This window comes from Eschscholzia californica, unplaced genomic scaffold (genome assembly GCF_041429995.1).
Source record: "Eschscholzia californica isolate CP2 unplaced genomic scaffold, dmEscCali1.0.p SCAF_5, whole genome shotgun sequence".
In the NCBI taxonomy this organism is placed as follows: Eukaryota; Viridiplantae; Streptophyta; class Magnoliopsida; order Ranunculales; family Papaveraceae; genus Eschscholzia; species Eschscholzia californica.
The window spans coordinates 29,549,136-29,576,810 of record NW_028238472.1 but is presented as its reverse complement, the minus strand read 5'-3'; the positions used below and the strand labels follow the sequence as shown (position 1 = coordinate 29,576,810).

The 27,675-nt window shown below is 41.9% G+C and overlaps 1 protein-coding gene and 1 pseudogene across 2 annotated transcripts; one reads left to right on the top strand and one right to left on the bottom strand.

Annotated features, from left to right (window-relative positions):
- Window positions 1–9,080: 9,080 nt before the first annotated feature.
- On the top strand, window positions 9,081–10,252 carry LOC147538141 (uncharacterized). Its single transcript, XM_086642960.1, has 2 exons — window positions 9,081–9,510; window positions 9,564–10,252. Exons 1-2 carry the CDS (start codon window positions 9,081–9,083, stop codon window positions 10,250–10,252), a joined length of 1,119 nt encoding a protein of 372 aa, XP_086499086.1.
- Window positions 10,253–23,773: 13,521 nt separating this feature from the next.
- LOC147538140 (bZIP transcription factor 44 pseudogene) lies at window positions 23,774–25,414 on the bottom strand (annotated as a pseudogene). Its single transcript, XR_015225399.1, has one exon. The product of XR_015225399.1 is annotated as a bZIP transcription factor 44 pseudogene (transcript).
- Window positions 25,415–27,675: the final 2,261 nt, after the last annotated feature.

The following is a 27,675-nucleotide window of genomic DNA, read 5'->3' as shown; positions in this document are numbered from 1 at the left end:
ACTAATCTCACCATTCTTTCTTTCGAGACATGTCCCAATCTTTTATGCCACAAGTTAGCAGAATTTTCTTTAATCCTGTTACGTTTAATTCCAAAATTAACATTATAATGCAGGGTTAAAAGAGTTTTTGCAAACTGATCATCAAGACTGATTTTATAAAGTTTACCACTTACAATACCAGAACCCACAACCGAAGAGTTTTTAACAAGATCAAAACGCTGGTTACCTAAATTCAAAAAGTACCCCAAAAGATCTAATTGAAACATAGATATCAAATTTCGAGACATCGAAGGAACAAAAAGAGTATCAGCCAAGTCCAAAATGTAACCAGTATTTAAAACCAAACGATAAGTGCCTATAGCTAAAACTTCAGAAGGGGACTCGTTTCCCATTAAAATAAAACGCTCAGTCGGACTTGGGGTTCTGCTTGTAAGGAATCCCTGCATTATTTTGGAAATATGAATATTAGCGCCAGTATCAATCCACCAAGTATTAGAAGAAACTTCAATAAGATTTGATTCGAAATTTGTTAGAGCTAAAAGCTCACCTTTCTTTTCAAACCAAGCCTTACGTTTTGGACAGTGAGCTAGAAAATGTCCTTTCTTTCTACAGAAATGACATTTCCATTTAACCTTCTTCTGAATATGGCCCTGAGATACTTGAGCAGGTCCATCATACTTTGGTGAATTAATTTTCTCTCCTTTCTTTGGCTTCCATTTATTTTTCTTTACTTTTTGAGAGACCATATGAATTGAAAAACTTTCTTGTTGCTTAAGCCTTGTCTCCTCTTGAACTAACATACTTGAGAGTTCATTTACATTCCATTGTTCTTTCAGTGAATTATAATTCATTTGGAATGTACCATACTGAGGAGGCAAGGAGTTCAAAATAAAGCAAACAATGAAAGGTTCATCCACGTTTATACCAAGTCCTTTCAACTTTGCTGCAATGCTTGTCATTTCTATAATATGCTCTTGCATTCCCTTAGTATCATTAAACTTCATGGTAGTTAGTTGAGCCATTAATGTGGCCGCTAAAGACTTATCAGCAGCACGAAATCTTTCCTCAATTGCTTTGATGAATTCCTTAGCATCATCGATTTAAGGAAGAGAAGACTTTATGTTGCTCGCAATTGTCATTCGCATAAACATTAGGCTTAATCTGTTCGATCTTTCCCAGGCCTCAAACAAGTTCTTTTCATCCACACTCCTAGAGACAGTAAGAGCAGTGGGTTTATCATAAAATAATGAGCGATCCAAGTCAAGAACACCTAAGGTGAATCTGACATGTTCACTCCATTCAGAAAAGTTTGAGCCTGTGAGCATGGGAACAGATGCAGCTAACGAATGAAGTGATATAGGAGCTGAAACTGCAAACATCAACCATCACATTATATTATAAGCAACTAATAAAAAATATTAGGATTGATAGAAAATTATCCTATAAACAAAAATGGCACCATCATAATTTATCCTTTGGGACTAAATTAAGACATACGTGCAAACAACACAAGTGATCATCATTAATCATTCATTTATTGTATCATCTAACCACAAAAAGGTTTGCCACCTTTGGGCAACACAAACCAAGTTGGTTAAGTCATACAATACCACACATCGATTAATTATTGTAATTCATTTTTGGACAAATCATAAGACAATAATAATCGACCAATTAATTAATAATGTCATAACATTTCATGCATAAGACTATAATGAACTATAACATATGTGTTTCTCTACTCCATAGATTGCTTTGGCAATCTTTCATAATGGTTAAACACATAATTTATTGTTCACTAAGATCTCATGTTATTTAAATAAATCATGAGTCACACTAAATACAAACACTAAGGTATTTAATTAATCACACTTACTCATGTTTCTTTAATTATGTATTCATGTGCATAGGAGTAGTAGCAAGTATGTAAGAACTATGACCATTAATTAGTTCTCACCATGCAACCAATAATTACCAATCATTGTTTAACCTTATTCATATCTTCACAAATTTTTATCATATTACTTAATTTCAAAGTAATAAAACAATGAACTACTATGACATAACTTGCCTCCACCTTTCTCTAATGAAGAAAATAATACATGAATACATATATTAACACTTAATTGCAAATCTCTACAAGCAATTAACGGTCTACCGGAAAACCTTTCTCCGATCACCGGAAAACCACTCCGGTCACAGAAAAAATTATAGAGATGTATTTTCCATAAATAACCATAATATACACATGCATGAACTCCTTATACATAGTAGTAACTCATGCTTGTATACTAACATCTCTCTAAATAAGATCATATCTAAATCATGCATGAGACTATAAATCTATATAAATAACTACTCTCCTTTCAAGAACAAACATGAGATTCATCAACCATGGGCTCTGATACCACATGTTAGCACTTTCATGTTGGTTTCATCACACCAACCAATAGAAACACTAATCCCTTGATCTTTGAATCTCATTCTTGTTACAAGATACATGAGTAGGAATAAAGAAAATCAAGATAAAAATATATGTACCTTTCTCCATTGTAGTAGATGGTTTATTTAATCTTTATCTTCAACTCTCTTCTCTTCTTTCAATCTTTAACCTTCTTGCTTCTATATGAGATGGAGTAAAGTAAGTAGAGATGAAGAAGACTCTTTTCTCTTTCTCTTCTCTAGCTCTCTAAGTGATGGACAGGAACTAGACTTTCTAGAGCAAGAGCCCCTAGCCTTCTTTCTCTAAACTCCATCTCTATTTATACAAGTCTCTAATCCATCATAGAGTTTGTATAAGAAGCTACATGGGTGGCAAGTGTCCCTTAATGTGTCAAACAAGAAGCCACTTGGTGTAGACACAAGACAAGTGTCCTCTTATGTGTCAAACAACAAGCCATTTGGTGTAGACACAAGACAAGTGTCCTCTTATGTGTCAAACAACAAGCCATTAGGTGTAGACACAAGACAAGTGTCCTCTCAAGCTTATAGATTATCTTGGATTGAGTTTTCTTAAGCCCACTCCTTTATGGGCCTTGATTGTATGAGACATTTAGGTATGGGCCTTGTACTTGCTCTATTTTGCATAGAGCACACTTAAAATGTATAAGCCCATCTTACAGGAGGTCCTCTAGAAGTTTCCCATTGATGGGATTTCTCAGCTAGATCTTCTAGAAAAGCCATGCAATCATCGACGGATTTATAAGTAAAACCGCCACCACAGAATGACTCTACCATGGATGTTGTGGGATAGTCTAGTCCATCATAAAGAATCTGGACTAGTATGCTTTTTTCATAACCATGGTGTGGACACTGCAGCTCAAGTTCTTTAAATCTCTCAAGATACTTATGGAGAGACTCTCCTTCTTGTTGCACAAAATTATTAAGACTTTGCCTTAAAGAGGTGGTTTTGTGCTCAGGGAAGAATTTTAGAAGGAATGAACTGCTCAATTCTTCCCATGTAGTGATGGAATGAGGTTGTAAGGCATACAACCAAGATTTTGCTTTCTCTTTCAAAGAGAAAGGGAACAACCTAAGTCTCAAAATGTCATCAGGCATATTGGGGAGATTCATAGTCCCACATATTTCTTCAAAATCCCTAACATGGTGGTAGGGGTTCTCGTTCTCAACCCCACGGAAGGTCGGGAGCATTTGAATAATGCTCGGCTTCAACTCGAAGTGAGTCGTGAAGTGGGGTAACTGTATGCTTGATGGTTGACACGTTCTAGTAGGATTCGTGTAATCCCTGAGTGTCATAGGTGGATTTCCGCCCCTGGCTTGGTTCAAATTTTCACCCATAGTGTCACTCAAAGAGAGATGGGCTAGAAGATTACTTAGATGAGTTTCTCTACTAATGAAACGACCTCTCTTATCACGATATCTATTGGGCATAAACTAGAGCCCAACGACCAAGGATATTCGAACCAAAGAATCACTACGAGGAACCTATAGGAAAGCAAACACAATCGGGCTGACTCCACCAAGCAACCTAAACAAAATCTAGACAATAGACAGGTTTGTCAGATTCACCCTATAAATCTAGACAGCTCCTACTTTGTAACAAAGCTTGAACTATAATGTTTATGAGGGTTACTCCGTCCAAGTACTACGATCAAACAACTCTTGGAGACGACCAACGATAAACGTTGTGATAGCCGTCCAACCTGGTAATGTTTCCTCTTCTCGAGGCGACCTTATAAAGAGTTGAGTGAACTTTCCCTTTAGGAATGCCCAAATAAATATTAAGTCCCTGAATCGTTTCAAAGATCCTATGAGCTCGAGATCTTAGGGGCTAATGTCTAAATCAGATTTTAGCTTTTTAGGTGAGGTTTAGGATCGTGAATGTTGTTACCTATGTGGGCAAGAGAACGGTGATGAAATCCGTCTCCTATCTCGTAACTGGTTAGTGCCCTTACTAGAATGATTACACTAAGCAGTTCGGTCACAGCAATTAAGCACACGAATTCACACAAATACCCACTGACAGGAGATTCGTGGGTGTTCAAGAAATTTACCTCCCGTTCAAGACGGGCGATACCCTTTGTAGACGACCCGCGAGTGTTCCAACCCGAGGCTTCGTTTTGGTTTTCGGTTACAATTTAATTAAGCCCTCCAATTTAGGGTCAAAACTTAAAAACCAAAATAAAAGCTAGAAAGTCTAAAAGTCTCTCTCTCACCAAAAAAATAAAAAAATAAAAATAAAAAATAAAATGTAAGTTCTTCTTCTTGAGCTCCTCTCCTTGTTGCGCCTTCTCTTTTGTTCCTTAGTGTTTTTTCTACACCAAAAACGGAAAAGCAAGTAAAAGTGTCCAAAAATAAAACTTACCAAAAATAGAAATAAAATTAGATTAAATTTAAACTAAGTCCCCGGCAGCGGCGCCAAAAACTTGATGGGCCTAAAAGGTTACCCTAAATAGGTACACCCGCAAGTGCACGGGTGTCAAGTTGTAATTTCTCGGTAAGACCGGTTCGTTCCTCAGAGACTAAGTCAAACTTAATTTAATCTTAAAACTATTGTGATTTTCAAAAGTGGTTTGATTGGTAATATGATTCAAATAAAAAGAATAGCAAATATAACTCAAAATAAAACAAATAAGTTGATATTCAGAAAAGGGGAACCTAGGGTTTTCGAATCCGTCCACGTGACAATCCTAAAGACGATGTATTTGCCTTAGTCAACTAAGTACTTTGTTATACTCAGATTCTATAACATGAACGCTCTAAAATCCGGAAAGTGTTATCGTTAAAAGCAATAAAGTTTTTAAAAGATACTAAGATTTTAATCTAAACATTAATTGACTAGCATATAAATCAAAACGATAACATTCTCATTATGGACTTCATCTAAAACCCTAGATAGACAAGATTTAGCTACTCATGCATGATAAAGGATGGAAGTTTAACTATACAGAATGTGGGAGAAAAGTAGAAAAATTGAGTTTCTTACTGATTTTGCAGCCAAACAGAGCCTTAAGGAAGTGATTTCCTTCTGTTTTTCCAAGATTCTGCCAAACGCACCCTCTGGGAAAACGATTTTCTCGTCTTCCCGGAAATGGATTCTCCTTGAGAAAACTATTTTCTCATCTTCTTCAACTTTCTTTCTCTCTCTAACTTTCTGTAATCTCTCTCTCTCTCTCTACTATAACTATTCCTTTCTATCTTTCTATCTAATATAACCAAAAAGAATGGAATTATAGTAATGAAATCATTAAAAATATATAACGTTATAAACTTGAAATCATTATGAACTTCTTTCTATTTCTCTCTCTCTCTCTACAATCTCTCACTCTCTCTGTAATCTCTCTCTCTCTCACAACGCAAAGAAATCCATAAGAAGAATTTGAAACTATAGATGATCTCGGTTCTGTTTCTCTCTCTCTCTACTGTTCTATCAACCGTAACTTTTATGTCTCCCCAAACGTCATCCCCCCTTTGTGCTCTGTTTCCTTTCTTTTATAATCACCAACACCTCTCTTTCACAGCTCACCTCTATCTTTGGTTCGAATCAATCTCGATTTTCTGTTTAAATCTCCTCAATCTCTTTCTCTAGATTTATCTCCAAAACCCGTTTCTCTTCAAAATCTTCCGGCCGATCTTCCTTCCTATTCAGCCGAAATTCCATCTCTATCACTTCCCATTTCTGTTATCTTCCTAAACCGTTTGCAGAGAGAATGTCTCTCTTTAGATTTGGAAGATTTGACCGAGGGATGAAGTAGAGATGGAGAGAAAAAGGGTTTAGTTGCTTTAAACCAGGACGTCAATGAGATTACTGGACCCAGCGTGGTGTTGCCTGATTGGTCCACAAGGGAAGCTTCTTGACAGTCAGATTTCGCGAATCACGGATCTGGACGGTGGAAGACCTCGGGAGTACGGTACTATCCCGCTCACGTGTGTAGAAGAAGATCATAGCATTTATCCATCCCGAATGTGTAACCCTCACGTCCCACAATTGTACCGAAAATTACATCCTAACCGTCAGAATTGAGCCACGTATGCAATAGTTGAACTAGTCAACTTATTTTGTTACTCCAACTTTGACCCGTCCTCGTTTTCGCATCCGGACTCCGATTTGACCTCCGTTTTCACCCACGGGCTCGTCTTGGACTATACTTTTCATTCGCGCACCAAAATTTCCAGAATACCCTTATCACAAAATGACCTAAATGCCCCTCAATTGTGTCTTTCTCCCGCTTTTAGCCATTTTTCACACTGAACGCCGTAAAAGACACCTGGGAAAGAGAAATAGACAATTCATCAGAGTAACGGCTCGAAATAGACTAACTAACCCAAGTTAAAAGAATCAGATGGGACATTTTCATGTCTCATCAACGATCCACCCACACTCCAGCTAGTTGTGCGTACACGTGGCCAAGTTGTTAGAGATTGAGTCAGTCCAATCCTAGCATTCTGCTACACGTTGGAGTCATGATAGAAGACCGAGTCTTGCGCTACTTTAAAGGAGTAGTGGACCGTTTCTACAGGCAACGAACAGGCTAGGGCAACGGGTATCGTAAGGCTACCCTTCCCTCTCAAGAGATCAACGGCTACGGAAGCAGTCTAGTGCGATCCTACTATTGCGGATCTAACAACCCTGCGCCCCCAAGAGCGGTTACTATCCTCTACACTCTATAAATAGGGGAAGCCTCACTCTTGGAAGGGGTTCAGACTCTCGCTCGAAAACTACTTACTTATTCTCTACTTAGCACTCTAGAAGCTCTACTCCAACCACTTCACCCGTTCTATACTAAGCTCCGGCTACAAATGACCTACCCCGATGACCTCTGGTCTAAGCTAGCCTAAGGCAGATTCCGGCTAGAAGCTTCCACGAAACCACATCAAAACTTGCTAGAGGATTCTCGTTTCTCTCATACCTCGTTAGTCTATCCTTTTGTAAGCAGAAGTCTACCCTTCCGCAAGCAGAGATCTACCCTTCCACAAGCAGAATCCTACTCTTCCATAACTAGAAGTCCACTATGCTGATCAAGTAGTCCAGAAGCTACCACAACTCACTATTCTGTAGAATCGAGCTCCGACCACTCTACGAGTCGTGCCACCCCGATGCTACAACGACTCTACCATCATTAGTAACTCTATCTTCGGTTTATTCACTTTATTACATTGAACTAAGTTAATGACTTGACCGTCGGAGGGTCCTTGGCCGACACCATCTGCGGTGCCCCCTTGGACTTCACGGTTGTGTTTCCCTTGTGCAGGTTTACAGCCAACTGGTACCCGTTTTCTACCCTGACGTTAGCCCGACAGTAGTTGTTTCCTTCTCTGACGCTTGCCTACCAATCTACCCGACTACCAGAACCGACCTTCTGCCCGTCAACCCGTCTATTTGAAGGCCCGAAACCTAGTTGCTGGTGCCCACCTATCGATCTCTCTAACAGTGTGACTTTCTACCCGTCCACAGTTTGGCGCCCACCGTGGGGCCTCAGCAACAACTATCAAAGACGACCTTTGCAATGGCAGATGACATGGTAGCCACTCCGATCGATGTTTCAGCCCAGATAGCCGCTCTCACAGCCCAAGTGCAAGAGAATGCTCAAAAGTTCAGAGCCCTCGAAGAAGAGAACTCACTGATGAGGGTAGAAAACCAACTACTTCAAGAGAAGATCACCGAGCTCTCTGTACCAAGATCAACAGGGCTAAGGTTTCGAGCTCCTGTCACTTCGACGCAACCTTTCACTCCAGAACAAGGAAGTTCTTCCAGCCAACCGACCATGCAATCAACTACCATCAGTGGCTCTACAATAATACCTGCAACTCAAGCTGGCTCTGCAACACCCTTCATAATGCCTCTGCCTTCATTCCAGAGCTCTGCTCTGCCCCTACACTTTACTCTGCCCTTACACTCTACTACTGCTCCTTTTTTCTCCTCTTCATTGTTTACTGTTCCCCCCTCACACACTGTGGCAGGTGGGACAACCCTTAACTCCCAAGCTGACATCCTAAACTTGTCTCTTACAGGTACTCCTCTGGAGCAGATCATGGCTAGGAAACTCGCAGAGATGGAGGCAATGATCACTAGGATCCCTGGAGTTCCAGCCCCGCTAAGGAAGAGTCTGCCCGAGAGCTACGCAGACTCACCTTTCGTTGATACTATTGCCTTGGTAGAAATGCCTAAGAAGTTTTCGTTCCCTAACATGCGGATGTACGATGGAACATCCGATCCAGATGATCACATCGCATCATATAAGCAGAGGATGTTCACCGCTGTGATACCCAGAGATCTCAGGGAGGCGTGTATGTGCAAGAGTTTCGGTTCAAGCCTCGTCGGACCAGCTTTGCAGTGGTACACAAATCTGCCCAACAATTCGATCGCCTCTTTTGCCCAGCTCACAGACACATTCGTAGAGCAGTTCGCCAGTAGCAAAAAACTAGAAAAGCTATCTGGCGATCTCTACCGAGTCCACTAGAGAAGGGGCGAGCCACTCAGAGACTACGTAGGGAGGTTCAACCGAGAGAAGGTGTCGATTCCCTACTGCAACCAGGAGACTGCAATTGACGTATTCCGAAAAGGCTTGCTACCAAAAGGCGAGCTGTATAAGGAGCTTACTAAATTCAATTACACTACCATGGAGGATCCCCTGGCTCGCGCTTGGGTAGAAATTCGGTGGGAGGAAGACGAAGCCCACCGAAGCAAATATTATTCTTATGATGACCGGAACAGGGACTGTCGCTCTAGACGACCAGATCGGAGAACCGATAGCAGACCAGGGGAGCCCTACCCAACTTCCAGACGTGGCCCTCCTAGGGAGAACAGAAGGCCACTTGACCCTCCATCAGGTCGCCCAGCAGAGAAGCCTCAAGGACCCGTTCGTACCAGGATTCCAGAGTACAACCTAAGCATTGAACCAGTCGAACTAGTAGCGGTTATGAAGGGCATGGGCAGTACTGTAAGATGGCCAGGAAAGACAAAGACTCCTAGCGAGAAGAGAGACACAACCAAGTGGTGCGAGTTCCACGGAGATCACGGCCACAACACTGCAGATTGCAAGCCCTCAGGCTAGAAATTGCAGAGTTGCTGAAAATAGGCCACCTTACCGACTTATTGACAGAGAAAGGGAAGAGTACCTTGGCACAACGAGACACCCAAGTCAAGGAACTAGAGCAGCCGATTCCTACGAAGACGTGTCTAGTAATCTCAGGAGGTTCAGAAGTGAGTGGAGTTAGCCACTCTGCAGCCAAAAGGAGTGCTAGAATTGCAGCTAACCCTCTAGCCCACTCTATAGAAGCTACTCCTCATGCCTACACCAACCAGACAATAAGCTTCATCGACAATGAAGCCACAGGGCTCGTCAACCCTCATCATGACGCTCTCGTTATCTCTCTTAATATTGCAAATGTTCTGGTTAAGCGTATTTTGATAGATAATGGTTCATCCACTAACGTGCTTTTCTTGAATGCTTTGCAAGGTATGGGCTTGGATGAGTCTTGCATATGTCGACGCTCTACTGTTCTGGTAGGCTTCAGTGGAGAACAAAAACACACATTGGAAGAAGTCACCCTTCCTGTCTTCGCAGGAGGAGTCAACCTTAGCACTATGTTCGTTGTACTGGACTGCCCTTCTGCCTATAATATCATACTTGGTAGGCCGTGGATCCATAGCATGAGGGCAGTACCATCTACGTTCCACCAAGTGCTCAGGTTCTCAACTCCCTGGGGTGTCCGAGAGATCAGAGGGGAGAAGAGTACCTCAAGGAATTGCTACAAAAACGCAATGAAAGCCCCGAAGTCGGCCTTATAGAAATTACAGAAGGAGAAAATCAGTAGCACCGATCCAGACTGCCCAAGTATGGAAGAGCTAGATGAAGTCCAGATCCACCCAGACTTCCCGGATCATAAAGTGCAGATTGGTTCTAAGCTCAATCCTACCCTAAGGAGCAAGCTCGTCGAGTTCCTCACAACCCACCATGATTGCTTTGCCTGGTCTCATGCTGACATGACTGGAATCAACCCTGAGGTAATGGTACATAAATTGCAGGTAGATCCTAGCCATCCTCCAGTAAGACAGAAGCGTAGAAAATTTGCTCCAGAACGAAACAGGGTAATAAATGAGGAAGTTCAGAAGCTGATCGAAGCTGGGTCTGTCCGAGAAGTCAACTACCTCGACTGGCTGGCTAATGTAGTCGTGGTGAAGAAGAAAAATGGTAAGTTGAGAGTCTGTATTGACTTCACGGACTTAAACAAAGCTTGTCCCAAGGATTCATTCCCGCTACCTCACATCGACATGCTTGTCGATGCCACTGCAGGCCACCAACTACTCAGCTTTATGGACGCGTTCTCTGGGTACAACCAGATACTGATGCACCCTGCAGACCAGGAAAAGACTGCCTTCATCACAGAAAGATGCATCTTCTGCTACAAAGTCATGCCGTTCGGGTTGAAAAACGCAGGGGCAACCTACTAGAGACTGGTAAACAAAATGTTTGCAGGCACGTTGGGGGACACCATGGAAGTCTACATCGACGACATGCTAGTCAAGTCTCTGATGGCTGAAGAACATCTCAAACATCTCCAGCAGGCTTTCGACGTGCTAGAAAGGTACAATATGAAACTTAATCCTACTAAGTGTTCCTTCGGTGTTTCTTCAGGGAAGTTCTTGGGCTACATGGTGACTCACAGAGGAGTAGAAGCCAACCCAGACCAGATCCAGTCTGTGATGAACATCCCTTTTCCCACATGCATCAAAGATGTGCAGAAACTAGCTGGTCGAGTGGCAGCACTCAGTCGTTTCATATCACGTTCCTCTGAAAAATGCCTCCATTTCTTCTCTACCTTACGGAAGGCCAAAGAATTTGGAAGGACTCCAGCATGCGAAGAAGCACTCCAGCAACTGAAGGAGTACCTAACCTCTCCACCTTTGCTATCCAAGCCTCAGGAGGGAGAAAAATTGTATGTCTACCTAGCAGTCTCTGAAACAGCAGTAAGTGCAGAATTAGTACGGGAAGAACAAGGTAAGCAACTACCCGTCTATTATGTTAGCAAGTCCCTACTTGATGCTGAGACCCGTTATAGTCAACTAGAAAAGCTTGCACTGGCCTTAGTAATGGCTGCCAGGAAGCTAAGACCCTATTTTCAATGCCACCCGATAGTCGTAGTTACTACATTTTCATTAAAGAATGTACTTCACAAACCAGAACTATCTGGTAGACTGACCAAGTGGCCAGTCGAATTAAGCGAGCATGATATTTCCTACCAGCCTCGTACTACGATTAAATCCCAAGTGTTGGCTGACTTTATAGACGACTTTATACCTAGTACCCTAATTCAAGCCAAGAAGGAGTTATTATGTCTTGCAGAGCAGAAAAAGCTGAAATGGACCCTGTCGGTTGATGGCTCCAGTAACATGAATGGGGTCGGTCTAGGGCTAGTCCTCCAATCCCCTGAGGGAGACCAAATCCAGCGTGCCGTCAGATGTGAGTTCAAAGCCACAAATAACGAAGCAGAGTACGAAACATTGATCGTCGGGCTAGCTCTCGCCAAAGAAATGGGTGTTCGAAGGCTAGAGATAAAGTCAGACTCCCAACTGATAGTCAATCAAACGTAAGGAGCATACCAGACCAGAGATGCCAGGATGACCGCTTACCTAGCCAAGGTAAAGGATATGTTAGCTGACTTCGAAGAGGCTAACATAACACAGATACCCAGACTGGAGAATGGGCATGCTGATGCCCTAGCCAATCTAGGTTCATCGATTCCAGCCAAGTCAGAGCAGTCAATCCCACTAGTTACCCTCCAGTGGCCAGCCACATGGAAAAATCCTGCCCTGGAGGTAGCAAGTGTAGACTCCAGCAACAATTGGATGACACCAATAATAAGTTATTTGACCACTGACAGGCTACCAGAAGACAAGAATGAGGCTCGTAGACTAAGAGCAAAGGCAGCTAGGTTCACCATGCTGGAAGGTCAACTACTTAAAAGGTCCTACTCAGGACCCTATCTCAAATGTGTCACTCCAGAGGAAGCCAAATACGTGCTAGCCGAGCTTTATGAAGGAGAGTGTGGCAACCACTCAGGAAGCCGTAGTCTAGACAGTCGAGTCCTCACAGCCGGCTACTACTCGCCTACCATGCGAGCAGATTCTATAAGTCACGTCAGGAATTGCGATAGCTGCCAGAGGTTTGCCAACTCCTCCCACTTACCTCCAGAAAAACTCAACTCCATACTTTCACCATGGCCATTCATGAAGTGGGGTATGGACATCGTGGGAAAACTACCCACTGCTCCAGGGCAGAGAGTTTACATGCTAGCCGTGACATACTACTTCACCAAGTGGATCGAGGCTGAGGCATTCCACCAGGTCAGAGATCGCGAAGTAAAGAATTTTATTTAGAAAAATGTTATTTGCAGGTTCGGGGTACCCAAGGAGATCGTTACCGACAACGGTTCCCAGTTCATTAGTTTCGACTTCCAGGACTTCTGCAAGGGATGGGGAATCAAGCTTAGCTTCTCTACCCCACGCTACCCTCAATCTAACGGACAACAGAGTCTTCTAATAAGACCATCATGAAAACTATGAAGAAGAGACTCAAAAAAGCTAAAGGGGCTTGGGCATACGAGTTGTCAGGGGTTCTCTGGTCCTATCGAACTACTGCTAGAACCCCAACCGGCGAGACTCCTTTCTCCCTAGCCTACGGTTCTGAAGCGGTCATATCAGTAGAAGCCGGAGTACCATCAGTACGTTGTCAATGGACTACAGATGAGTCAAATTGGGAACAACTCAACCACAACCTCGACACTGTCGACGAGCTTCGAGACATGGCAGTAATAAGCAATGCAGCATACCAACAAAAGGTAGTCCGTTATTACAACCGGCCATCAGGGCTCGTACCTTCAAAGTAGGTGATTGGGTGCTCCGAAAGGTTTTCCAGAATACTAGAGAGGCTGGAGCAGGCAAACTAGCCCCCAACTGGGAAGGCCCCTACCTAATCACTAGTGTGATAGGTCAGGGAGCATACAAGCTCCAAGCAAAACATGGGCTCAATATTAACAACAGTTGGAACGCCACTCATCTAAAATTGTACCACTTCTAACCCTATCTCTTTACTTTACTTACCACTTCCAATAACACTTATTCTGACTTAAGCATCGGAGAGTCGGTGGCCATGCCACCGACTACCCCTCTCACCCATTTTGTGACAGGATTCTTGGCAATAAAATGGGACACACCCCATTAGACCTGCTGGTCTGCCAGCGTAGACATACACACCTGGTGAAGTTGGTTCAACTCCCAGACCAAGGAGCATAAGGGCAGTTGCAGCTCCAGTATAACTCGGTAGCATACGACATGCCCACACCGAACCCCTTAGAGGGGAACAGGGAGTACCACATATTCTTATTTCCTCTGTCCATTTTTTATTCTCTCCTCAGAACATTACTGACTTGGGCGTCGGAGGGTCGATGACAATGCCATCGACCACCTCTTCCTTTTTCTGTACAGGTTGGTTATCCAACGGTAGACATGGGCAAGATGGAAACAGAACACTCTTCTCCCATCTTGCAGCATCAACAGGGATGCCAACCTAAGCCCAGAACAAGCTTAGTCCGACCTTTAACCTGAGGGAGAGTAACACATGCCCTTACCTCCTTTGTATGATTTTTCTTTGTCGTCTCAGAACGTTGCTAACTCGAGTGTCCGAAGGTTGATGACATTGCCATCGACCACCCCTCATTTCAGTGTGCATGGTCGACAATCTAATTGCGAATTTGGACAAGCTGGAAAAGGACAACCTTCTCCCATCCTACGACGCCAACGAGAATGACAACCTAAATCCAGAGCAAACTAACTCTACACTTAGGCTGGGGGGACAATAGACGGCAAGACAGTTCACATGGACAGTTCGACACCTCTGCCCAGATGACGCTTCCCCATTGTTGGCATGCATACCCCTGACGGGTCGGAGTAATACAAAGCAAAGTGGAGGGCACAACCTACCCTTTACTCAACAAGAAATACACCATTAATTCAACAAAGTCCACCAAAGACAAACAAAGTGTGCGCAACCGACGAATCCTGCTACCCTGATGTATGCCTCTCCTTACCCCCTTTAAAACAACGGGGAACCAAGAATCACAAACACCAAGTAGCCCTAGGCTGCCCTGGCGCACCACTCTTTGTCCTAATACATCAATACTTGTTACATTTTGTATTGGCTTTTTGTACTTAATGTTTGCCAACCAGCAAGATATCAATAAAACATAGTTAAATCAAAGACGAACTTTGTCAACACAACCTCATAAAAGAGTCTAACATGCCCCATGGGCAACTGAACATACTGGAGTCTTACAAACGAGAAGTTAGAGTACAAACTAGCACAATATAAAGTACTCGAGTAGTCCTGACATAGCCCCATGGGCAAACAAAAGAAAGTAAGTCTAACTACCGCTCGGTAGGAGAAGCTAGCCCAATGGTAGCACAACTCAACGGGCACGGCTACCCGACCCTCTAGCCCTAGCTTGAGCCTTCTCTGTCTCTTCAATCGCCCTATCCTCTGCCTCCTGTTGGTCAAGAAGCACAATCGTGCCGGCCGTGTCCCACACAGTAAGATGCCTCCCCGCCACATACTCCCGTATAAGCGTGCCCCTGGCATGTATCTGCACCCGCGCCCCGTGATCTTCAACCGCCTCATCGAACTCGTCTGTTTTCACCTTCAAGTTGCCTTTGAACTTTTCAGCAAGACGACCTCGCTCCTCGGCAAGACGAGTCTGCTCCTCAGCAAGGCGAGATTCCTCCTCAATGATAAGATGTTCTGCGTAGTATTTCTGCTTCCACTCGGTAATTTGCTCGTCTTGAAGATCTCTAGCATAACCCATGCCAGACAAAGCCTACAACGAAAGCACATAGAAACACAACGTTAAATAACAAATCAATACGAGGAATGCTGAACACACCTGAGTAAGAATAAGGTACTCCTACCAAGGATCTAGCCTAGCCCTCTCGGTTGCGGTAACAAGGTCTACCCTAGCTAACATAGCAACTACAAGCCTAGCATGATACTACCCTGTTGTTACACATTTTTTGCCTAGCGTGATTCTACCCCGCCACTACACATTTTCTGTCATGCATATGTTAAGTTCATCACACTAACATGGCTGGCAGAGAACATAATTTGGTTGAATCCTACGCCTACTACAAGAGTAAAACAAGGCAAACATATGGCTAACCTAGCCCACATAGTCATGGTAAGAAAATTCTACCTTAACTCACATGATAACTACAAACCTAGCACGATTCTGCCCCACCATTACACATTCTCTGCCACGCATGTGTCAAGTTCACTATTCTAACATGGCAAGCAAGAAACATAACTTGGTGGAATCCTACACTACCATAAGATCAAAATATGGAAAACGTGCTACAAATTAGTGCTGAGAAGATCAAAATATAAGTTTTTCTAGCAACATATGAAGAACACGAAGAACACTGAAGAAAAATTCAAAGATTACCTCAAAATCTTCAAGTTTCTCTCTCCTAGCTTTTTCTCCAAACTCCACTCCAAAAATGACTCCAACAAACCACAAGGGTCCAAGACCCCTCACCCCCTTATATGGGTGGCAAAGTAAATTATGCGGACCACGTCGTCCGGCACGTCTCGTCGCCATACGGCTCGTCTACAACCTTCAAAAATGTTACGAACAGAATGTCGTCGGAAAAAGCAGAACTCGACGAGGTAATTCCACGAGAAGTCAAGATCAGATGAATGACGTCGGCCGTCGCGTTGCCTAATCAACTGTCAAGTCGAACGAAAAATGCGGCAGCAAAAATTTCAGGTAACTCTGCAAATTTACGTGCTTAATACACATATACGTACCTATATATATATAAAAACATATCATGGCATGCTGCCTGGACAAGAATTCCTGCGCCGCGCCCAGCAGCAAGGCAGGAAGCTCCTGCCCTGTCGCGACCTAACCCGGACACACCGCGTCAGCTCCTCTTTTTCCGGTCAACCCGACCATCTCTCCCCCTAACTTGCCACGTCCCGAACGTGGCCAACGCTCTAGCATCCGTCTCTCTCTATCAATTACGAGTCTCATTGACTCGCTGCCCACCAGTTATGTTAGCGCTCCATCCGACTCATGTCAAAACTCTCCGGCGTGCCACACTGGAAAAGGAAACAACGATACAAAGCCTCCAGGCACGATGCCAATGGTTCCAGCTACAACTACTCCCTAAGTCAGCCACTCACTAACTCAGGGAGTGGGGGGGACAAACTGTATTGGTAAAAAATAGCATTGGGCCTTCCTTATGCGCCCACCCTCGTGTAACATGAGAGGAGTGCCTTCAGTAGCCTCCATGGTCTAGCAAGGAAGCCCACCGTAAGCCCAACACGCCTCGCAAGCCAAGAAAATCTAAGCAAGCTTACACAAGCCCACGCTCCTGGCATGCCAAGATAAGGTCTGCCATGACGATCCACCCACGCTCCAGCTAGTTGTGCGTACACGTGGCCAAGTTGTTAGAGATTGAGTCAGTCCAATCCTAGCATTCTGCTACACGTTGGAGTCATGGTAGAAGACCGAGTCTTGCGCTACTTTAAAGGAATAGTGGACCGTTTCTACTGGCAACGAACAAGCTAGGGCAACGGGTATCGTAAGGCTACCCTTCCCTCTCAAGAGATCAACGGCTACGGAAGCAGTCTAGTGCGATCCTACTATTGCGGATCTAACAACCCCGCGCCCCCAAGAGCGGTTACTATCCTGTACACTTTATAAATAGGGGAAGCCTCACTCTTGGAAGGGGTTCAGACTCTCGCTCGAAAACTACTTACTTATTCTCTACTTAGCACTCTAGAAGCTCTACTCCAACCACTTCACCCGTTCCATACTAAGCTCCGGCTATAAATCACCTACCCCGACGACCTCTTGTCTAAGCTAGCCTAAGGCAGAGATTCCAGCGAGAAGCTTCCACGAAACCACATCAAAACTTGCTAGAGGCTTCTCGTTTCTCTCATACCTCGTTAGTCTACCCTTTTGTAAGCAGAAGTCTACCCTTCCGCAAGCAGAGATCTACCCTTCCGCAAGCAGAATCCTACTCTTCTATAACTAGAAGTCTACTATGCTGATCAAGTAGTCCAGAAGCTACCACAACTCACCATTCCGTAGAATCGAGCTCCGGCCACTCTACGAGTCGTGCCACCCCGAAGCTACAACGACTCTACCATCATTAGTAACTTTATCTTCGGTTTATTCACTTTATTACATTGACCTAAGTTACTGACTTGACCGTCAGAGGGTCCTTGGCCGACACCATCTCCGGTGCCCCTTGAACTTCACGGTTGTGTTTCCCTTGTGCAGGTTTACAGGCTACTTGTACCCGTTTTCTACCCTGAAGTTAGCCCGACAGTAGATGTTTCCTTCTCTAACGCTTGCCTACCCATCTACCCGACTACCAGAACCGACCTCCTGCCAGTCAACCCGTCCATTTGAAGGCCCGAAACCTAGTTGCTGGTGCCCACCTATCGATCTCTCTAACCGTGTGACTTTCTACCCGTCCATAGATGCCAAAATCTCAAAGGGTCAAATGGTGTCTCCCTAGTAAGAGGTTTATGTGGATAAGCATCGATGGTGCCATGATTGACGTTGAAGTTGGTTATAGGCCCTTGGTTAGATAAAGGAATGGTGCCACCTGATGTGACACGAAAATGTCACATTTGGAGAGCCTAACTTAGACTAATTAGTGCCTTTTCAAGTGTTATCAATAATATTTTATGTATTTTTCATGTTAGGTACCTATTTTGGAGTTAAACATGTAAATCGGAATAAAGGAAACGAATTGTCACTATCATTTCATGTGTCGAAAACGAGAGAAAAAGACTTCAACCAAATCAAATGACAAGAAGAGTCAAAGACGAGTCCAACGGTGAAAACGGAAGTCCATTCCGAGTTTGGACGGGGAAGTTGTGAAAGAAAGAAGTCGAGGTTCGGTCTTAAAACAAAGATTCTATGAAGGCACCCCCCTTGATTTCCAAGTGTAGATTAAAGCCTCAGTCTAAAACCCAAGAGCCTAGATATGAAGGAATAAAACCCAAGCCCAAAGAAGATGAAAGAAGGAAGAGATTTTGGAGGCACCCAATGGACCCAAGTTTGAGTCAAAGTCAAGGTTGACTAAGTCTAGGGTTTGAGTCAAATACACTATTCATCTTCTTCCTCATTCATGATTTGAACAACCGAGGAAGAGAGAGAAAAAGGAGGCTAGAGCTTGAGGGTTTGTTCTTGAGAAAGTTTTGAAGGTTAAAAGAGAGAGAAAAGAGAGAAGAAAGGAGGAAGATCCGGCCAAGCTAGGCCGGCCAGCACTAAGGCCGGCCTAGTCTTGGCCGATAGCAGCTCGGGACGAGCACAAGAAGATGGTTGCTGCTCGGGTCTTGAAGTGTGCACGAACATCAGCACGGGAAGCTAAAGAACGGCACGAGCAGCTCGGGATTTGGCCAGGAACAGCAGCTGCAGCCCGAGCAGCACCATTAAAGGAAGCTTCACGCACGGTACAGCCATGAACAGCAGCCTCGAGCAGGTTTGGAGGCGGCTGCAGCTCGGGAGCAAGCTCGGGACGCGCACTCAAGAAGCCTTTGGCCCGGACCTAAGCTTTTTGGCCGGATCTTCTTGGTTCTTGGCCGGAATTTCACCATTCTTTGGCCGGATTTTGCTATAGTTTCCGGTCACTTTCTTGATCCGAAACTTTAGGGCTTTTACTTCCCATCATCTTGGCTTGCTTCCTATATGGTTTGATTTGATTTTGGGTTAGAAATTGCTAGAGAGAGAAAGCTAGGGTTTAGCTTTAATGGAGGTTTGTGATAAATGGAGAAGATGATGGTGATCGCTATGGGGAACCCAGAAATTTGCTAAGGGGAGATCGGCTGCAACTAAGACTAATATTTTCCGACGATCTTAGCCTCGAACCACATCGAAAAAAGGGGATTCTCTCACCATTTCCTTTCCATTTCTTATTCAATCACCATGTTTAGCTAACTTTAGTTTGTTTGTCGATTATATGAGATGAAATGTGATGAATTCGTGACTATGTTTAATATGATTTGATGTTTTGATTATAAATTGATGTTCATTTATTTCGATTATCGTTTTGATCGTATTTTCATGTGTCTTGTCAAGCACTTCGCATAGTTAATAGACGAAACGAAGTATTCGATATCGATCGTAGTCTAAGTCATAATTTCATGTGTCTTGTCATGCACTTCACATAGTTAGGCGACTAGACGACACTTTCGATGACTCGGGATTAACCGATTTAGACGTTTGTTTGACTAAGTATGATCTCCGGATATACATAGTACTTAGAGACATCTACTTTAGGAGTCGAATATCGATTGTACCTCGACACATCAAATCGGACTACACATAGTCGTAGGTTTATCATTATGGATTCTCGGACTTCGACACCTCTCTCACTTATTCATGCCCGGATCGAGTCTTACCGTCTCCCGACTCTTGTTTCCTCCGACACTTCTCTCGAATCTCTCTCGCCCGTTTACATATATCGTTTAATTAGTTTATTTGTTTTCTTTATTACTCTCACAATCAAAACCTCCCATTTATCTTTGCTTCTCTTCCTTTTTAGTCTAAGTTAGCTTTTAATATCTAGACCGAGGGATAAGACCCTTCGATATCCAAACTACCTTCCTATCCTGGGATCGATCCCGGCTTTGCCGGATTACTACTTGATACCTCCGCTTGGGTGTGCAACCTTTTCGGGTGCATCAAGTTTTTGATTTCATTCTTGCTTTCTTTTTTCTTTCTTTTCTTTTTCTTTTTAGTGGGTAGAATGGGTGAGAAGGGCGAGTGAGCTTCCCCACTCTATTTAGTGGCTAATTTCTTTTCGAAGATCATTCGTTCTAAAATGTTGTCCTCACCCCTTTTTATGTGTTGAGTCCATGTTAGTGATCACACTCACACATACGAGCGAACCATTCTTGAGTGATTTCATATTTGGAGTGTATGTCCGTGAGGCCGAAGTCGAGGCGAAATGTACTAAACTAGGGATCAAGGCTTTGTGACTTCGGAACATAGATGTTGCTTATTATGGTTTAACGCTAGCACTTTAGGGTAAGATCATTAGTGAAGGGGTCTTTAGCTTTTACAAGAACTTATTTACTTGATTCATTATGTGTTGACATGCTTAAACCCTTTACTATATCAATCATGCTTATCAATGATTTCGATGTTGGGCCCTTGTGTATTTGAAACCACGATGTTTGTGGGTGTCATCTATGGAAACCCTCACGAGACGACACTCGTCCTCCAGGGGCAACCTAGGGGTTTAACGGCTTGTTGCATACGCTAAATGCAACCGGGATGCCTCCGAAAGTGAGTTAGGCTTTTATTTTGTTTTATTTGCTCGAGGACTAGCAATGTTTAAGTTTGGGGATCTTGATGTGACACGAAAATGTCACATTTGGAGAGCCTAACTTAGACTAATTAGTCCCTTTTCAAGTGTTATCAATAATATTTTATGTATTTTTCATGTTAGGTACCTATTTTGGAGTTAAACATGTAAATCGGAATAAAGGAAACGAATTGTCACTATCATTTCATGTGTCGAAAACGAGAGAAAAAGACTTCAACCAAATCAAATGACAAGAAGAGTCAAAGACGAGTCCAACGGTGAAAACGGAAGTCCATTCCGAGTTTGGACGGGGAAGTTGTGAAAGAAAGAAGTCGAGGTTCGGTCTTAAAACAAAGATTCTATGAAGGCACCCCCCTTGATTTCCAAGTGTAGATTAAAGCCTCAGTCTAAAACCCAAGAGCCTAGATATGAAGGAATAAAACCCAAGCCCAAAGAAGATGAAAGAAGGAAGAGATTTTGGAGGCACCCAATGGACCCAAGTTTGAGTCAAAGTCAAGGTTGACTAAGTCTAGGGTTTGAGTCAAATACACTATTCATCTTCTTCCTCATTCATGATTTGAACAACCGAGGAAGAGAGAGAAAAAGGAGGCTAGAGCTTGAGGGTTTGTTCTTGAGAAAGTTTTGAAGGTTAAAAGAGAGAGAAAAGAGAGAAGAAAGGAGGAAGATCCGGCCAAGCTAGGCCGGCCAGCACTAAGGCCGGCCTAGTCTTGGCCGGTAGCAGCTCGGGACGAGCACAAGAAGATGGCTGCTGCTCGGGTCTTGAAGTGTGCACGAACATCAGCACGGGAAGCTAAAGAACGGCACGAGCAGCTCGGGATTTGGCCAGGAACAGCAGCTGCAGCCCGAGCAGCACCATTAAAGGAAGCTTCACGCACGGTACAGCCATGAACAGCAGCCTCGAGCAGGTTTGGAGGCGGCTGCAGCTCGGGAGCAAGCTCGGGACGCGCACTCAAGAAGCCTTTGGCCCGGACCTAAGCTTTTTGGCCGGATCTTCTTGGTTCTTGGCCGGAATTTCACCATTCTTTGGCCGGATTTTGCTATAGTTTCCGGTCACTTTCTTGATCCGAAACTTTAGGGCTTTTACTTCCCATCATCTTGGCTTGCTTCCTATATGGTTTGATTTGATTTTGGGTTAGAAATTGCTAGAGAGAGAAAGCTAGGGTTTAGCTTTAATGGAGGTTTGTGATAAATGGAGAAGATGACGGTGATCGCAATGGGGAACCCAGAAATTTGCTAAGGGGAGATCGGCTGCAACTAAGACTAATATTTTCCGACGATCTTAGCCTCGAACCACATCGAAAAAAGGGGATTCTCTCACCATTTCCTTTCCATTTCTTATTCAATCACCATGTTTAGCTAACTTTAGTTTGTCGATTATATGAGATGAAATGTGATGAATTCGTGACTATGTTTAATATGATTTGATGTTTTGATTATAAATTGATGTTCATTTATTTCGATTATCGTTTTGATCGTATTTTCATGTGTCTTGTCAAGCACTTCGCATAGTTAATAGACGAAACGAAGTATTCGATATCGATCGTAGTCTAAGTCATAATTTCATGTGTCTTGTCATGCACTTCACATAGTTAGGCGACTAGACGACACTTTCGTTGACTCGGGATTAATCGATTATGATGTTTGTTTGACTAAGTATGATCTCCGGATATACGTAGTGCTTATAGATATCACTTTAGGAGTCGAATATCGATTGTACCTCGACACATCAAATCGGACTACACATAGTCGTAGGTTTATCATTATGGATTCCCGGACTTCGACACCTCTCTCACTTATTTGTTGCCCGAATCGAGTCTTACCGTCTCCCGACTCTTGTTCCTCCGACACTTCTCTCGAATCTCTCTCGCCCATTTACTTTGTTGTTTAGTTTAGTTTTATTTGTTTTATTCTCTTCTTGTTACTTACTCAATCATAAACCTCCCACTTTTGTCTTGTTCTTTCCTTTTTAGTCTAAGTTAGTGAGTGACTCGTAGACCGGTGGGCTAGACTCTCCCGATAACCGGACTACCAACCTATCCTTGGATCGACTCCGGTTTTACCGGTTACTACTTGATACCTCCGCTTGGGTGTGCAACCTTTTCGGGTGCATCACCACCCTGCTGTTGCTGGATCTGCTCGTGCATACTCCATGAACTGTAGGGTGTAGAAATGGGTTTAGCGTTGGCTTTTAAGTTTGGCCAAAGGAAAGTAATTGCGGCCTCATACTCTACTTTAGTGTGCACTCTGCTAAGTGCTGGTAATGTCTGCTAAGTGCTGCTAAACGTGTGGTGAGGGAGTTGAATGAAGCTGTTGATTACCTCTCCAAGTTGAAACCTGATTTTAACTTCCTACAATTTGATATTTTGTAGCTGTCCCAAGATCTTGTAAAGATTACTGCGGTGATGCTACTGGAAAGATATGAATAAGGAGGAAACCTCGATGATGTATTTGGCTTCTTCTATGTTTTATGGTTTCTATTTGTTCTTGTTGTTGAACTATGGGTCTGGCCCTTTAGTCAGCTTACTAATGCAAAAAAGATTTTGATGAGTTTGTCTTTACCACCACTATTGAATACAACTCAGGTGGACTCTGACAAAATTTGCTATAAATTTCGGCCCAAATCCACCTATTTTAACTCCAGACCATTGGAATTGAAATCAATAGACCTTAAGTTGAATTTTGTCGCAAAAGTCAACCTAATTCCACCTATTTCAAATCAGGTTAATTTTGGGGGTCTTCAACTAAATTTTGTAACAAAATGTGACCTGAATTCGCCGACTTTAGGGCCTCTAACCGAAGGCAGTCAACCAAATTTACCAAGTCAAAGAGTGTGCGGCGCTTTAAACAAGAATGAGAGGTGCTTTTAAAACTCCTAGTGAAGAGGGGGAGAGATAGAAAGTCACAGTGGTGTAGTAGCATAAATGGAGGTTATTATAATTAGAGAGAATTATTACATCATCACCTTCTCACTCTCTCATAGTCTAAACTCCTTGCATATAACTCAACTACTATAACTCAATTAAGGGTATAACATATAACAATCATACTTAATAAACCTAGCTTTCCCAGCCCTATTCACTGAATTACAACTTCAACAAACACCATTAGAAAACTCAACAACTATGAATCAAACATTGAGACCAATTCAATCCAATTTCTTTTTTTCATCAATACTGAAACATATCAGCAGAAGCCATGATGGGTTGATTCAAATAGAACAAATTCCATGAATTCATCAAGTTATTATCAATATTAGCTCCAGTACTCCACATCTGAGAGTTAGGGTTCATGAGATAATCATCATCAGTCTCAAATCTACCCATATTATTTGAAATTAAGTATTGATTGATTTCAGTTAAAGACTGTAATCTATTGTTCAATTCTCCCATTTGAGCTCTTAATATTGAATTTTCAGACTCAATCTTCAAATAATTTTGTGAAGTGATGTTCAGATTTGTTAAGATCTGGTTATTTTCTTTCTTAAGTTGAGAAACTAAGGCAATTAGTTCATCTAAATGCTGTTGTTTTCTCATTCTTGATCTTCTTGCTGATTCTCTGTTTGATAACATTCTTTTCCTTTTTCTTTGATCCATTACCTGTTGAAGATCTCCTTCTGAACCTGAATTTTGAAAAAGACTAGTTGATCCTGATGAAGTTCCACTTGAAGAAGCCATTATTACAGACCCAAGATCAGAAAAAAAAAATTACTAGCTTTTCTGATTTTCTTTTTTTTTTTTTGGTGAGGATGGACTAAATAATACTAGAAATTAAGAGAAAAACAAAAGAGACGCAGGACCCAAAGATAATAATGGAAATCTAGAGAGATAAAAAGAGAGAGAAAAGGGTTTTTAGATCAGATTTTAGAGAGATGATTCATGAAAAACATAGAACCAGTAAAGGAAGACAACTGAGAAAGATTGAACTAAATGGGTCCTGCGCCTAAATGTGGAGTTTATCATAAACCCACAAAGAAGGATTTCACTGAGGATTGGAGACATGAATCTTAAACATTAGAAATAGATTTTGAACATTAAATCCTTCTAATTTTCTTTACTGATAATAACCTAAATCAAGATCTAAGTATAGGGTTGAGAAATCAAATCAAAACCCAAGATTAAAATAAAAAATCTCACTAAAAAAGAGAACCTAGTTATTAAATCAGAGATTTGAACAAACCCAGGTCAAATCTTCCCAAGAATACCCAAAACTAGAAGATAAAAATAAGAATTTCTTAGAAGAGAAGATGGAAGTGGAAGAGGTTTGTTAGAATATAGATGGTGGAATTTATAGAACCAAAAGGGCAAAATAAGGAGGTGAAAACATTTAAGAAAAAGAAGAAAAAATTATTAAAAAAAATGAAAAGATTGAAAAAGAATAAAAACAGAGTGAGGTAGAAAGAAAGGGATGGAATCTCTTTAATTGAAAAAAAGGAAAGTAGTTGAGACCTGAAAATAGAGTGATGAATCATGTGGGAGAAGAAGGGAAAAGACGAAATTTCCACAAGAATCCAACTACAGCTGGTGTGATCAACAAATATCAATTAATTAACAATTCTCAAATATTTTCTGCAGATTCTTGCCTTCTTTCACCATGTACTTTCTTCTGAGTGTTTAAATTAATACTGTTTGGCCCCTAATTTGTAATCAATTCAGCAAAATGGTCCTAATAAGTTTTGGGGTAATTCGAAATTGGGTCTTGATTCATGATCAACTAAAAATGTGTTAATTTCGTTTTGGCCCCATCAACTAAAAATGGGTTAATGGTCCTAAAAAATTTTGGGGTAATTCGAAATTGGCTCTAGATTCATGATCAACTAAAAATTGGTTAATTCGTTTTGGCCCCATCAACTAAAAATGGGTTAATTTCACTTTAGTGACTGACCAACATGCGGATTGGCTATTGTGTCCATAATTGCTTTTTGGCCCCTAATTGTATCTCGACTTCCTGATTGGTGCCAAAATTTTGTGGAGCATTCCAATTATACCCTCATGGCACATTTGTAATTATATTTTATTTTTTTGTTTTGTCCGACTCACACTTCTCTTTTATCCACCTCACCTTCTTCAACCTAAAAAGGTCACTAGTCGACGACTTTTCCAACAACCTTCAATTTTTTTTACTCCTTCCACCAAATTCGTTACCACTTTTTAGAAATTACCTCAAATCAAGTCTAAACACGAATCTCTATGTTATTTTTCCGTCTCGAGGCAGTCTTATTTTTCCTTAATCCCCTTTCAACCCTTTTATTTTTACCTGACTTGCTATAAATTGTTGACAACATATATAATTATGTTGTTAACAAGACCGACTACGTTAACTGTTTTATTGGGTTTGTCAAATTGTTGCGCTGACTTGTTTGAATTGTTGAAAACATATATAATTTGCAAAACACAAATTAAAAAATGCAATAGTCTAATGTGTATGCTAAGAGCAAAACAAAAAGACTATTTCTTCATTTACAAGACAAATCGAAAAATGTTTTAGCCAAGATGTTAGTGCTAGTCAATGTGTTTGTCAAATGCAAAAGATAAAATGCTAAACATTTTTGCAAAATAAATTTTGAGCAAAAACGAATTTGTACAGAAATTTACAAAATTATTGAGAACAAACTAAGATTCGTTTGGAAAATATTTTTCACGTTGATTTTGGCGGGAATTGCAGTAGGGACAAATTCAGTTGCAAGTTTCATTTTGGAGGTAAAGTTGTACTTTTACAAAATAGGTTTTTTTCAAATATTACTCTAGATTGGGTCTGGATTCCCATTATCCCATTTGGGTTTACTACTGAAAAAATTGACAATGACAAATTTATTTTATTTTATTTTACAAAATGTTGAGATTTTTTCCTATATTGGGATATTACATACAATATCCTTCATTCCATTAAGAAGTCATTGATTAATCATGTTTCATGTCTCGGTGTCATAGCGATTAAGTTTGCAGGATTGCAGAAAGAGGTGATTGAAAATATGATGATGATTGGTCAAGTAAGCGCATGTTTGAAGTAAATGGAGGTAACTCTAGAAGCCGCTGAACTTGGTAAACAACATGCTAAATCTGAGGCCTCATTGGCCAACCAAAAGGCAGAAGAGTCAGTATCAGAAGTTATGCGGCATGAATTGATGATCGGTTCTCTTACTGAAGAGAGAGAGAAAAATTAAGAAAAAGACTATTGAATTGCAGATACATGGGAATGTGGAGACAGAGAGTGCAACAGAGCAAGGAACTCTTATTCGAAAATTTGATGCATCACTTGCTAGAAAGGAATCATCTATCAAAGAACTGAAAGGGAGATTATCATAACAAAAGGAAGTGCTGGCTCGCCAACATAATGAGATAAACCTGCTACACAAGTGCAACGAGCAGATACACAATGAAGCACAAAAAATAAAATCATTGGAGCAAAAGAGTAGCCGACTCCGTGCAGAAATTTCTGTTTTGGGGTCTATGTTAGGTCATGGTTATTATTCTACCACGAGTACAAAGGTTATGCGAATGGTTAACACATAGGATGATGTTCTTACCAAAGTAGTTTAAAACCGAATATTCTAGAATTGGTGAACTAGTTAGGCATGTGCGTTATCTATACACCAACTTGAGGGAGAGTGTTGAGATTCTTTCCTATGTATTATCCTTCTCTCCATTAAAGAATAAATTAGAAACCAGTAGATATTAGAAACTAGTAATGGTGTGTTTGGTTGCAGGATTCCTAAGTAGGATTCCTATCAAAAGTGAGATTTGGTAGGAATCATGAATCCTTGGTCTATTTGGCTAACAAGAATCCTAAGACTCTTGAATCATAAGGATTCCTAG

Excerpts from the sequence above, each read along its gene's own strand:
- LOC147538141 (XM_086642960.1), top strand. The coding sequence starts at position 9,081 with ATGGAGGATCCCCTGGCTCGCGCTTGGGTAGAAATTCGGTGGGAGGAA. Across the intron at positions 9,511-9,563 it reads TGCAGATTGCAAGCCCTCAG|AGAAAGGGAAGAGTACCTTG; the intron begins GCTAGAAATTGC and ends ACTTATTGACAG.